We start from the raw sequence: 15,018 nt of genomic DNA, 5'->3' as shown, positions 1-15,018 counted from the left end.
CGGAGTCGGGCGGAGCGCGGCCTCAAATTCGCAGCAGCACATTCGCCGCAGTAATTTCGCTGCGAGATCAAGAATCTGCCGTTCAGTTCGGTGCCCAAAGCACTACTCGGACTTTTCTTTTGCCGCTCTCGCAAACAGCCCCCTCGAGATACCCCTTCCTGCAACTATGAGCCCCTAAGGTGGCAGCCTCTTTCTGGCGCCACACACTGAACCACAAACCACATTTAGCTTCCTGTCTCCAGAAAATGGGGTTAGGTAACTATTGTTACTAAGTTGGTGCGCCCTGTGAATGCCATTTGTATCGGTGCCCACGCGCCTAACTGGGAATAAATTCCTAGTGCCCGGCGAGGCTGATAGGATCGAAAGCAAAGAGGCAACTCCTGAGTGGCGCATAAGTGGAAATAACAAAGGCAAAGTACCTTCAAGAGGCAACTGCTTTTTCAGATGAGTGGCGGAACTCAGATTTACAGAACTCCATAAAACTGCAACCCAGTGTACAGAGAAAAGCTTAGGGGGGCTAGTCCATTCAAGATCATGAGCGCAAACGCCAATTGAATGAATGAATGAATGAATGTTAAAAAGGGGGACATAAAATGGCACAGGGTTGAGGTCTTGGGAGTACCTGCAATGGTTCCCACATCTCATGATTAATGCAGTCCTAAGGTGTGCACTGTGCATCTTTGTTCATCCAGAACCAGCAAAAGGTTAAATGAAGTCACTTTGCACTCAGCATTTTGAAAGCAACCAAAATAATGATTGTGAGATAGTTTCTAGCTGCTTTTGAGAGGGTGGGGAATGAGAGTGGTCAGGGACGCAACTGTGGGGGCAAGTGGGGCATGTGCCTGGGTCGCTGCGCTGGGGGGGGGCGCCAAAATGAGCGCTGGGGTGTGTGCCAAAATCAGTGTGGAATCCATGTTTGCCCCGGGTGACACAGACCCTAGTTGCAGGCCTGTGAGTGGTGGCAGTGAGAAAGTTCCTCGTCAAGATTCTAACGTCTTATGCTGGACAAGGTGATTAAGGTTGAAGGGATGAAAAGCTTTAAGATTAATAAAAATCCTTCCCTCCTTGTACCATACAAGACTAAATAAAATACAAAATTGCACCATTTTCCTTCCCACTCTTTGAAACACTACAAATAATTTTAATACTCCCCAGCACAAATTTTTTAAAAATCCAGTTCAAATATACTGACAGAATCATGATGCCATCTGCAGCTTCATCCTAAATTCTAATTCTGTGTCCGTTTTCTTGCCTACCTGTACACTATCTTCCATCATTCCCTTGTCTCATCAATTTAGCTTTCTATGATATACTGCATCATAGGTAATATTTTATCCATTTCACCATTTTCCAGTGTTGTTCCCTCCCCTTCTTTAAAGACTTGATCTTCCATTTAATTCATGCTAGTCTGGGAGTCTTGAATTTCTTCATTGGGACCATGTAACAATCCTGCAAAGCCCTAACAGCCTAGAATATTAATAGCAAGCCAATATAGCCTACTGGTTAAGGGGTTGGTTGGATAAGGTATTGACAGGGCCACAACTGGGGGGGCAAGCGGGGCATGTGCCCCGGGTGCTGCACTAGGGGGCGTCAAAATGAGTGCTGGGGGGGCACCAAAATGGGCGCAGAATCCATGTTTGCCCCAGGTGACACAGACCCTAGTTGCAGGCCTGGGTATTGAATGTCCAGCAGAATTAGGTCTAAGTCTATCCTTAGCTACAAAAGCTTGCTAGGTCACTTTGGGTCATGGTGCCTTGATCTCCTGGAGGAAATGTATATGTTACAACATACAGATGTTACAACATGTATCTAACATATATATAAATCAGTAATACAATATTTTAGAGAAGTGGAGCTCAGTATTTTCTTAAGATGATTTTTGTGTGGTTGCATGAAATTTTAACTCTTGACCGTAAACTCACTTGAAATGAAACTCAAAATGAAACATGAGATACCATTTATTGTTCTAATTATTGTACTTATCTCTGTGTTTTGTCACTGTTGTTTCACTCTTGTTTGTAGGATGATTTATTATCAGTATAGGATTTTTCTTGTTACTAGTTCAACTTGCTTTTAAAATAGCTGTTTTGATTAGGATCTCATTTCACTGTTGTTGATTTTCAAATTAAAGATTCTGGAAGAAATTCAAATTGGCCCAAGCTTGTTAACACAAGTGATAAATTTTAAATTGTGTTGCTGCCATCTGGTGGAGACAGTTCAAACAAGGTTGATCATAAGACACATGTGCTTTCTGTTGTAGCAATTTGATATCTGAAGCAAGAAAAGTGATACCTTTTGTACACAATTGGCAGTTTTCTTGAGAGCCCTTTTCCCTGCATTCAGGACTATTTACAGATGGTGGAGAAAAAACACAAAGAGCAGACAGAAAAGAGCAAAAGTTATCTTTGGCTAATGGATGACTCACTAAAAATTAAAACAAAGATTTAATGTTCTGCTTGTATCCTAGTAAATTGTTACAATTTTTTTAAAGAAAAATCTTTCAGGAACATAAACTGCTTTGGAATTAGTTTAGGAAAATGTTACTGTGGATGTTTCAAATCAATCAACACAATACTGGAGTTGAATAACTGAGTCCAATATTGATGAATTTATCTAGGATTGTTACTAATAGCCTAGAGCTCATTTTTGACAGTGGGTCACAGGGTTACATTCTGGTATGTTTTTGCCAATAACTGGCAGCCACACTAACCAACTTTGCTGCTCTCAAAAAAAGCTAAACAGGATCAGACTGGGTTAGTATCTGGATGAGGGACTGCCCAGGAAGTCCCGAGGCTGTAAGCCAGGCTAGGAAGTAAATTTTTTTTAAAATCATATAAGAAGACAATGCAAACAGCTTCCATACATCCAAGAAAACTACTATACAGATATCCAAGAGTCTCTAGGAGATAAGTGCAAAGCTCCACCTTAATCACCTTAACCAACTTTTTTGACCACACCCTGAGGACATCACTGGCAGGGAACAAATTAAAACACAATGGTAAGGGTAGAATAAATCTGTAGGTAGCTCTCTCTCTCTCTCCATGTCATTGAAATCCTATGGAGAGAAGAATCTGAACTGTATATTAGGAACAGTGTATTTTATTTATTTAAAGTATCTATGAACTGCAACTGTATAAACATGGAGATCATATTATACTTAAACATGTAATTGGTATAGTGTAAAAGGAACATTAAAGGTAACATAATATATGTATGCCTTATCATTCTTATGCCAATGTTACATTTGTCAGCACAAGGATGTCATAAACAGGAAAATCCACACTGTGATATAATTATATGCATAATAGAATAATAAGCAACAGAGATAGCTTCCACACATTAAGATCTTCTTTACCGTCAATTTGAAATCATGGAAGACCCACAAAACCTTACTAATAAGCAGAGGAAACTCTGTGCTAAAACATAGCTTATTTTATATGTTGTTATCTCAAAGTGCAATAGTTTTCCCACTGTTTTTCCAAAAAGCAGTATTTATTGCTGTTCTTTTCTACAATCCAAAACATGTGCATAACTCGTCTGAAATAAACTTTTTTTTTCCAGCACCGGCATTGTTTTCAATACCAGTCCCTTTTATGAACATCTCAGCCCCTACGGCAGAACACTAATAATAGCCTCTTTAACAGATACATTTTAAGGGGCAACCTAGTCAGCTGTACCATTATTATAAAAGTCACAGATCCTAGGCCAGATCTATTGAATAAGATGGCTAAATGCAGAGGAAATAGAGTTAACTTCACAATTGTTCTGCAAATTTCCTATGGAGAAAAGTTTGAGAATCTCTAGTGGAAAGAACAAGACAGGGATCCAGAGTGGCTCAAAGTCTGAAATCTGCAGAACGATGACCATCCTCAGTTTTCATCTGAAGTGGCAAAACTTCCTATGCCATACAAGTTGTATTCAACCCAGATTCAAGAGGACAAACAGTATACACAGTCACACAGTAGACACAAGGATCGATAGTCATTAGTCTTTTCCACTTTATAAACAACAACTTCTCTTATTTTTAAGTGGCACTGGCAATTCTAGAACCTTCTGTTTTAATTGGTCTTCCTGAGTTTTCATCAACCTATCATAAACATAGAAAAAAATAGTCTGTATACTATTTTGCATAATCCAAAAGATTTTCAAAAATTTCCAAGACCATCACAGGTCTCTTTCACACACACTCTCCCCTTAAATAAAAACAGTCTACTCACACATGGAAGCACTACTTTACTCATTCTAAACTCATCACATAATACTTTGCCTATAATTACATAATTTGTATATAATCACCATACATTATTTATGTATAGAATCTTTGGGGCTGGATCTCCTGTAGTTTATACTTGGAAAATTCATTTTCTTAGCAAGATTATTGAGTGGCATGTGCCTACATAAAGGTTACAGGCATTTATTGGTGACCAGTATATTTTTCATGACAAGCAAAACAAAAAACAGAAGACATTCCATCTCCCTGTTCATCATATCTATCAATCTTCTGTTTAGATCCTAATTATTTTGGAATTATTTTTCTATTGCAGCTAATCCAGCACTAGCTATTAAGAACATTTAAGTAGAAAGGCTTCTACTTAATATTTCAGGAATCAATGACAGAATTTAGGCATTGGCCACAGTTTACAGAAAGGGCTTCGTACTTTCTCTGAAGTGATCCAGCTAGTAATGGGAGCACAACTTCCCTCTCCACTTTGTTCTAGAGGGTCCCCTAATTCTATAGAGCCTAATTTTGGAAAGCACAAACAATTGCAGGCAGGCCCGCAACTAGGGTCTGTGCCACCAGGGGCAAACATGGATTCCACGCCCATTTTGGCGTCCCCCAGTGCTCATTTTGGCACCCCCCCAACGCAGTGCCCCGGGCACATGCCCCGCTTGTCCCCCCCCCCCAGTTGCAGCCCTGATTGCAAGGAATGGGAGGGAGTCAGCACATCCATTCTGCCAGGGGGAAGTCTGCTGCAGGAGACTGTATCTAGAAGATACTCCTGTTGGTGGGACAAAAACTAGACCTAAATATTTTCATTACCTTGCTTCCTGGTTATATATCATGATAAAATGCCAACAGTGCATCTCAAAAAATTGTTTGATACAAGTCAGGCCTCTCTGTACTAGTTTCATTATGTGTGAAGCCCAGGGTTTCTGTAAAACCCTAGGATCCCATGAGAACTTGATGGGGTTCCGTGGGAGACTAAGGGCAAAACATGTTAACTCAAATGCAGCCAATTTCTGTCACTAGAGCTTTACCTCTTGATCAGGGTTTCCAGGATTTTTTTAAAAAAAACAAACAGGTTCCACACCCTGGAAGTTTGAAAACCCCTGCTTAATCAGTCTTGACACTATGGGTATAACTGTCATCATCATGCTCCACAATGAATATTCAACAAAGTTTTACTAAATCATTCACTATTTAGGAAGAGCTCAGTAGCTGTATGTTTTTGAATGAGAAATGTATGGATTTGTGCTGTAACAACTAAGTAAAAGCTGGCATTAATTACTCACCTGACTAAATGGATTATGGATTCTGTGACATTGTGACCTGAAGCAGCACTGCATTCATAAAACAGGAGTCGACATGCCTGGCACAAAAATGTAAGAGACAGCAATGACAAGGAACATATACTTTTTTGAGCTGACAAATGTTATACTTAACCACAAAAACTGAATCCAACTCCCCGTCCTGCTATTTTACCTGGAAGATGCAATATCACACTGAACATTGTCAAATTTTTCTATTCTTGCTTTAGAGAACGATGGATTGAATCAGAGCAGTTACCCACTGGATCAAAAAAAAATGGTTTTGTCATTGGCAACTGATTTGATTGAAATGAACTGGGATAAGCTATCAGATCACCCACATGAATCCTAAAACCTATTAATATATATACCATCACTGATTTATAGTTTTGCAAGTACCTTGAAATGAGCTCTTTCAGTATAGACTTGCACATTCTAGTAATATTTCAATTTCAATATATTCATGCTGTACCCACATATGCCCATATCAATGAAGTACAGGTACAAATGCCAATGAAACTCCCCACCCTTTTTTAGATCGTTGTAGCCTGTTTCAGTTTGCCATGAAACTAGGGCTTATGACATACCAAAATTTTCCCCTCTCTCCCTGCAGAGAGTAAGTCTTGGACAAACACATATAAAAGGGCTAAGGCCATCCACAACATTTGAACAAGTTTCTTATGATTAATTTAATATTTTTATTAAATTAATGGATGAATGTTTATTTTTACCATCAATGGAAAAATAATTAAAATGATAAGAGAAAAGCTGAGGAGTATACCTTGGCCAAATGGGCTCCATCCTTCTCAGATACTCTCCTTTCCGCATTGCAGTCTGTTTTGTTCCCAAGCAGAAGGACCATGACTCCCTCCCCGGCTCCTTCCTATGAGGAAGCACACAATAGGAATGAGGAAGCACACTATGAGGAAGCACACATTTCATATAGGAAATGAAATCAAAATACCTTGAATGAACCTACTGACAGTAATAAAGGAAAACCTATTGGGATTAAGTTTCCTAATCGTTAAAAAAAACACAGCCTGCTCATTTACCTGGAAAGATCTACTTTTAATTACCTTTTTACACTATTTAAAACAATGGCTAGTTTCACAAACAGTTGTTTTAACAATGGTTTATTGAATAACTGTCAGTAGTTCATTTCATACACCACAGTTAAAGCATAGACCATGCCTTACGAACCATGGCTGACTTCACATAATACAGGTAAACCTGAACCAAACACATTATAGCTTAGTGTGAGGTTTGGTCTAGCACATGCCATAAAATAAACAAAAAATTATCACATCTTTTTAAATTAAACTGCTCCCATTTTATAGGCAGAGAAACTGAGCATGTCTTGTGCAGAATTTGATCTTATTAGGTCCAATATTCTGTATCTACCTGAACACAAATAATGAACAGAAGCACTGTGATGGGTTGAGTCTCTTAACTGCGGTGTAGCCAACTCTAGGCCCAATTGTGGATTTGCTTTCAGAGTTTCTCTTAATTCACTGTCTTTAAGTTATAACAAAGTAAGACATAGTGGTGGCTTCTGTAATAGTTCATAGGGAGGCTGCAGGTTTTTGCTGATGAACATTGTGAACAGAAAAGGGTTATTACAGCCAACAGCTTCCCTCCCTATCTAGTCGGATTTCCAGACCACACAGATTCAATTTATTTACAGTTATTATTGTCCGACCATTGTGACTGTATTTCTCTGAATGTGGCTAAGTTTTGCTTTATCATTTGTAAATCACATTGTACTCTGACCACATCAATTTTATAATTATTAGTTCTGTCATTATTTTTATTTGCTGTCTCAGAATTGTTCTGAATTTTGAGTTGGTCAATGACTGTAATAAAGCTGACTGACTGATAGAAAAGGGAAACCAAATGTCTTCCAAAAAGCTTCATGAACAGGATGCAGAAGCATAAGGGTGACTAGTTCAGCAATATGCAGGTGCCACATTTATTGGTTTTAGATATAATGCTATGCCATGATTTGTTTAGCCAAGGTTTATTCAACAAACAATTGAATTTCTACAGCAACACAGAGTAAGCCATGGTTTATACAGTATAGGTATGCTGAACTAAAACCAGCTAGTAGTTCATCAACTGCTATATAACATGTTGCTGGACAGACTCTAGCTCCAAGTAATATCTTTACCACCCAATTGTACTAAAAAAGATATAGCAATTTTAAAATTCCCTTGAAGTTCTGGGAGAAGCATATGTTCTTCTGTCCACCAGATATTGCCAACATGCTATATTGTAAATACGAAATTCTAAAGCCACCATAAAGACACATGAAATATAATGAAAGGGAGAATGTAAAATATAAAATAAATGCCCATGCCTTAAAAACAAGTAAGATACACAGTGAGGTGCATGTAACATCACTAAGGTATAATGAAGATGGCAATTTGCATTCTTTAAGACCTCTCTTTTCCAGTTCTTGTAGCATCCTCAAACTTTGACTGATAAAAACTGATGGACAATGTCTTCCCATTTTACAGTGGGAAAATAGTGTAAGCCTTAAAATAGGTATTTCATGGTTTCAAGAACCACAAATAATTTAAGAATTACAAAAGGTTTCTTTTAAAAAACTTTATTTTTATTTTCTGTAACTATAATTTTTATTTATTTCCATGAAAAGATATAAAATATGAGATATAAAATAATATATAAGGGAAAGGTGCCTTTAGCTCCAAAATAGAACATTCTCTGTCCATATTCAGCCTAAGTAATTAAAAAAGTATTAAATATTTGTTTTGTTCATTGCAATGAATCAGACAAGCTACTGTCCTTAATTTTTTTTTTTGAAGTTGTAGGAAAATACAGAAGGATTACTGACTAAGAAGGATGTTTCGACACCCTGTAAAATTCAGTAAGGCAAGGAGGATGTACAATAAAAGTATAATCCAAAAGCACCTTAACCCACACTTAAAAATAACATATACAAATTTCAAAGTTCTGCTCCATGACTATTTTAACAATACAATCTACCTAAAATAATTTCAAGCACACATGCTTTTAAAAGATTTTGCTATTATATCCATGCATCAGCTGCTCCATGCGACATGCTCTCTGAACTACATTAGAGCAACCTGGTAAGAGATTAAGCTGCAATCCTAAATGTATTTATAAAAGGAATAAACATCATCAGATGCAGACTTAAAGTAACCACACACACCACTGACTAGCCCTTTTTCAGCTACAGGTTTTCAAATTTCTGAGAATCATCAAGATCCAAATGAAAAAAAAAACTAAGATTAAACAGTGGAACACAGCTGTTTATAAAGCTTTATAAAGCTTTACCTGGACACAGTTCAGCCAGTACCGCACATCTGCAAAACTGTATTCTGAGGTGATGTCATACATCAGCACCACTCCATCTGCCTTTCGGAAAAACTGCTTGGTGATGCTGTGATATCTGTCAGAAAATAGGTATTTTTCACAAATCTGTGTCTGTGTTCATACTGTACATATTGGTGCATCTGCGTGTTTTTTTTTAAACTCTATAATGTATCATATGTTGTCTTTTCAATTTATTGAAACCTAATTTACTTTTAACAACACTTAGAATGTGTTTAAATAGGGGGGAGAAGGTCTTTAGATAAAAGGTATCAGCAGTTTCCATTCTACCATGAGTGTTCCGCTGGCAATAGTATCTAACACCACTTGGCTGATCTCAATAAAGCTAAGAGAGCTTGACCTTGGACAGGCAACTACCAGAGAATCACAGGCCCATGTAGTCACCAGAAGTGCAATTTGAAGACGTTACAACTGTATGCAAATTAAAACACACATATACAAGCAAAGGCATATAACAATATAGCAATATTTTATTTTTTAAATTTTTTTTATCCCTTTATTATTATTTTTATAAATAACTCAAGGTGAGGAACATACCTAATACTCCTTCCTCCTCCTATTTTCCCAACAGCAACCCTGTGAGGTGAGTTGGGCTGAGAGAGAGTGCCTGGCCCAAGATCACCCAGCCGGCTTTCATGCCTAAGGCGGGACTAGAACTCACAGACTCCTGGATTCTAGCCTGGTGCCTTAACCACTAGACCAAACTGACTATAAACACAGCCTTATAATTTGAGACTGTATATTAGAGTGGATTCCCAGAACTGTTTGCCATGACAGTCAGGCAGCATACAAGTTTAATATGTCGTTGTTGTTGTTGTTGTTAGTGCTCTATGCATATATCCACATACTATGATATTACAGCCATCTTTTAAAGTACCCAAAGCTATGGATTTCACAAAATATATCATGCAGCAATTTTAGCATGAATGGATGATTTTCAAATCACAGGAAGTATATGGTCAAGGCTTCACAAGTACTACACATAACAGTGTTCTGGGGAACACACTTTAACAAAGATTCTTAAAAAGCAGAAGAGTGGCAAAGAGGAGCCACAAGGATGATCAAGGACCTGAAACTAAGTCTTATAAAAAGGGATTGAGGGAGCAGGGTATGTTTAGCCTTGAGATAAGGGAGTTATGACTGCACTTTTCAACCACTTGACAAAGTGTCTCTATCCCACAATGAAAGACATAGAACGATGATCTCAAATTACAGGAAGACTGGTAGGATACAAAATTAGAAAAATATTCTAAAGGTACGGACAGTTCAACATTGGAACTAATTGCCCAGGGAAACAAATATGTTTTCATGATATATTCATATAAAGCTTCGACAGACTTTTGCAGAGATGCTATGATCTGGCTTCTTGCACTGATTGAGCAATTGGACTGACTGGCTGAAATGACATGAATGGTTGCATGAATCATCTTCTGCTGATGGGAGTTTGCCTTCAAAAAGGGTTTTGCTGTCATAAAGCCATATAACAATTCTGGGAGCAAACATCATCCATCAACACTAACCACACAAGCCTTGAGCATAGTCCAAGTCCCCTATGTTTTGTCCTTATTTTTCTGAAATGCAGTCGTTATACTACCTTTCTTGGCCAGCTGTGTCCCACAGACGTAAAGCAAAGTGTTTGTTATCCAAAAGCAGGTTTTTGATCCGATAGTCCATTCCTGCAGAATACAGTGCAACCATTTACAAGGAAATTCAGGTCAAGGCTCAAACTGGATCAAAAAACAAAACAAAACAAAACACCCTGAGGAATGCAAGCAGGAATTTTACAGTTAAGAATAGGACACTGAAGATCAATCATTTTGCAGGCATTAATAAAATCAAGATTTTACCTAACATTATTTGCCTTCAGAAAACTGACACAGAATGACTTTGGATTTTCTTTCATGTTAACTATTTAACAAAAAAAAAAAGGAAATTGAAACTTATGAAAAACCCTATTAGGAGAAATGAGTAATGTACAGAAGGTGCACGTCCTGCATGTGTTTTACTTTAAAAATGTTTATAGTTCAACTTAAAGCAAGAAGTTGTGGCAGGTTCATTATAATACAAGGAAGGAACGAACATTAGATACAGAAAAAGTAATGTTTTCCGTTATTGATCAGAAGTCCTACTTAAGTGACAGAAGTGAAAGACAAAAGGAATTCAAGGAGGCACTGGTGCACCCCCTCAAGAAGCCATCACTGGACCCAACTGTGCTGGACAATTTTCGTCCAGTCTCCCGCCTCCCCTTTTTGGGGAAGGTGGTTGAGAAGGTGGTGGCATTACAACTCCAGAGGATTCTGGATGAAACGGATTATCTGGACACCTTCCAGTCAGGTTTAGGGCCAGGATATGGGACAGAAACTACATTGGTCGCACTTATGGATGATCTCTGGCGGGAGCGGGATGGAGGCAGTGCATCCATCCTTGCTCTCCTTGACCTCTCAGCGGCTTTTGATACCATCAACCACGGTATCCTTTTGGGACAGCTCAGGGAGTTGGGGATGGGTGGCATAGTTCTGCGCTGGTTCACCTCCTTCCTCCAAGGCCGATCCCAATTGGTGATGATAGGAGAGGAGAGATCCGACCCTCGACCCCTCTATTGTGGGGTGTCGCAGGGTTCAGTTCTCTCTCTTGTTTAACATCCACATGAAACCACTGGGTGAGATCATCCATCACCGCAGGATGAGGTATCATCAGTATGCCAATGATACCCAGTTATACATCTCCATCCCGGGTGAGGTAAGTGATGCAGTGACTGCCCTTTCTCAGTGCCTGGGGTCTGTGGGGGTCTGGATGGGGAACAACAGGCTTCAGCTGAACCCTGGTAAGACAGAGTGGCTGTGGATTGATGGCGCCTCGCCTTCCGGGAAATTGTCATCTTTAGTTCTGGATGGGGTTGCACTGCCCCAGACAGACTCAGTGCATAATCTGGGGGTTCTCCTGGACTCACAACTCCTGCTCGAAGGGCAGGTGGCAGTCATGGCCAGGAGGGCCTTTGCGCAACTTTGGGTTGTGCGCCAATTACACCCGTTCCTGGAACGAGAAGCCCTCCAAACAGTCACTCATGCCCTGGTCATCTCCCATATAGACTACTGCAATGCACTTTACATGGGGCTACCCTTAAAGAGTATCCAGAAGCTTCAGCTGGTCCAGAACGCAGCCGCGTGGGCCATTTTTGGTGCCCCTAGGTCGGCACATATAACACCTTTGCTGCATGAGCTGCGCTGGGTGCCAGTTTGCTTCCGGGTCCAATTCAAGGTGTTGGTTATCACCTTTAAAGTCCTACATGGCATGGGGCCAGGTTACCTGAGGGACCGTCTCATCCCCATTACATCGGCCCTCCCCACCCGATCATCCAGAGGGGGCATGTTACAGACCCCGCCTGTAAGAGAACATCATCTGGTGGGGTCCAGGAAACGTGCCTTCTCTGCAGTGGCCCCCACCCTTTGGAACATCTTGCCCCCGGAGGTGAGGCAGGCCCCTTCACTCCTGACCTTCCGGAAGGCCTTGAAAACTTGGTTCTGCCATCTTGCCAGGGGCGGGAAAGTGGGTAACCATTCTTGGGGGTGGCTCGCACCCTAGAGGCCCTCCCACCAGCTTGGAATTTTATACCCTCTTGGATTTTATGTGTGTTTATTGCAATTGTAATGTGTCTGGTTTTATGAGATTTTAACATTTATGATTATAGTTTGATTTTATTGTAAACCGCCCAGATTCCCCCTTTTGGGGGAGATGGGCGGTAATTAAATTTGAATAATAAATAAAATAAATAAATTCACTCTATCTCTGCATCATTATACAGCACATTCTGGCACTTAAAAGGGCCATACTAGTTGGAAGACGCCTCCTATGTGGAGAAAGCTAATTATCGGGGACTATGACAGAGGCAGTAGGAAGAGGTGGAAGTAGGGCCAGCATTAGTAGTAGGCAACCCGCAGCACATATCAAAACCTACCAATTTATAAAGAGTTTCTTCTTTGTAAGCACAAAATAAGCCTATTTAAAAAAAAAAAAATCCCAAGAAATCATTCAAGATACTCAAGGAGTTGTTTAGCTTCTTATATCTTAAACTTTGATCTTTTCTTTTAAAAAAATCCTGCTTTGCTATAGAATAGTTCCAACTAAAAGTTATTTGCATCCTCTTGAGTTACCTTTGAACAATAAAAACAACTATTATTATTGCTGTTATTAAAGTACTATTCTTATTATTGGTATTGTTTCTGTTGTTATCGATATTTAGCCATTCCATTTTTTATCCACTGAGTTAGAGTAGGTTTGTAAGCAGAACTGTGTCACTGCTCCTCCTTTCTGTAGACAAGCCTAAGAAATAGGGCTAAAAAAATCCAGATGACCACTACTTGACAGCGCAGAGCTGGAGTTTTCTATACATTTGCTGTCATCTACTGGTCATCTGGATTTCTGCATCCCAGATCTGATAGCCCTATTAGCAGAAGCCTAATCAAAGCAAAATCAAAGAAACAAATAAGCCAAAACAGACTTTTCAACAGGAAAGGCCCATACATTTATCACATTATTTTCAAGCACATGATTCATACCTATAGTTGCAGTCACGTTTCCATCAAAAGAATCATTTTGCAACCTGTTCAAAAAGGAAGTTTTGCCAACATTTGAGTCTCCTACAAACAGCACGTTATACAAGTGATCTGGATGAGAATACAGAACTGCGGTGTCTTTAGAAGTTTCTTTATTCATTTGGCAATCACGAACTTCTGGTCTAACACTGGTTTCTTCATTAAATTCTGCACTGACCTCTTGATTCTTCTTACACTCAGATGGACCAATCCATCCTTCTCTTCGGTCTTCTGATGAGCACATCTCTAGTCTTTCAGCAAGTTGGGTCTGCATTTCTGGCCCAAACATATTCTGTAATTGACTGCTTGGATTATGCCCTGCATGTAATTTGGGTAGAGCTACCCTGGGCAGAAAATACTCTGGTGGCATATTTTTCAGCAGAGGGTGCTGCGTCTGGGATATCTTTCTACCTACTATTTTCATTTCTGCAGACTGGTTTGCCACACTTTCTTCAGTGGACAGCTGCTGATCCTTGATGCTATCACTGTGTTTTAAAATTTTCTTCTCATGTTCAGGTTGGGTAACCTCTTCTAAAACCAGAATCCCCTTTTCTACTAGGCTTTCCTTGTAGTCACTGACTTGTGTGGCCAAGTCTGAATAAACATGAGGTTGAATCATGGAAACAAAACTTTCTCTCAGCATTAGCTTTGGCGTTTTGACTTCCTTTCTAAATTTAGAAATGTTGGCTTTCTTCATCTCCAGATCTCTGACTTGTATATGAACTGGTCCTTCTCTAAGAAGACTTCCTGCTTCTGAGGTAGCCTGATCACTAGGCACTTCAGAAACTCTATTTTGTACAGCACTGTTTGTTGAGCATCCTTTTCCTGGAGAATGAGGTCTTTTATTTAGCATTATATTTTGTTGAGAACTTTCATGATGTTTAATTTGATCCAAGGGCTCTTGCTGTTGAAAACCAAAGTCATCTATTTCTTGGTAATGGGATCCAGACATTTTGCTCAGTGCTGCAATAGCCTCATTCAACTCTTTAAACAAAGAATTTTGGTCTGAAAGCTCATGTGGAAAGTATTGATCATCATCTACAAAAGGCTCTATCAAAGGATCCTCTTCAATGGAAATAACTCTTCTACTGGATTCTACATTAGCTTCAGTCATTGATGTCACATCATCAGATGCCCTGTCACATCATCAACAATACACAGAAAAAGACATGAGTGTTCATAAGGACACAGATCCTAGAGAACACTGAGTTCAAATAATGCAAAACTATCTACCAGAAATATGGGGTTCCTACATGCCTTAATTATCCTTTAGCTTCTCTACTATTGAATGAGTCCAGGTTTAACTCTCCTTGCCATGATGGTACAGGTAGTCCTTGAGTTACAATGGCAACTGGGACCAGAATTTCTGTTGCTAAGCAATGCGGTCATAAAGCACTACATCATGCAACCGCATCGCTTAGCAATGATAATCCCTGCAGTCCCATTGCTGTCATTCTGAGAATTGTGGGTCGTTAAGTGAGCACCTCCTCACAACTTTCTGCTGGCTTCCCAACAACCAAAG

The 15,018-nt window shown here is 39.5% G+C and overlaps 1 protein-coding gene across 2 annotated transcripts; it reads right to left on the bottom strand.

Annotated features, from left to right (window-relative positions):
- Nucleotides 1-3,083: 3,083 nt before the first annotated feature.
- LOC134493256 (EF-hand calcium-binding domain-containing protein 4B-like) lies at nucleotides 3,084-14,623 on the bottom strand. Of its 2 annotated transcripts, XM_063297655.1 has the most exons (6): nucleotides 13,461-14,623; nucleotides 10,499-10,580; nucleotides 8,848-8,962; nucleotides 6,311-6,412; nucleotides 5,515-5,591; nucleotides 3,084-4,087 (listed from the first exon to the last, which is right to left on the bottom strand). In XM_063297655.1, the coding sequence occupies exons 1-6, from the start codon at nucleotides 14,608-14,610 to the stop codon at nucleotides 4,000-4,002; spliced, it is 1,614 nt and encodes a 537-aa protein (XP_063153725.1). In that variant the 5' UTR covers nucleotides 14,611-14,623; the 3' UTR covers nucleotides 3,084-3,999. The 2 variants fall into 2 exon arrangements, with proteins under 2 accessions (XP_063153725.1, XP_063153726.1); XM_063297656.1 differs by lacking the exon at nucleotides 13,461-14,623 and having other exon boundaries at nucleotides 10,499-10,739.
- Between the last annotated feature and the right edge of the window lie 395 nt (nucleotides 14,624-15,018).

Source organism: Candoia aspera, chromosome 3, assembly GCF_035149785.1.
Source record: "Candoia aspera isolate rCanAsp1 chromosome 3, rCanAsp1.hap2, whole genome shotgun sequence".
Classification (NCBI taxonomy): domain Eukaryota; kingdom Metazoa; phylum Chordata; class Lepidosauria; order Squamata; family Boidae; genus Candoia; species Candoia aspera.
This window is presented reverse-complemented; position numbering and strand designations above follow the sequence as displayed.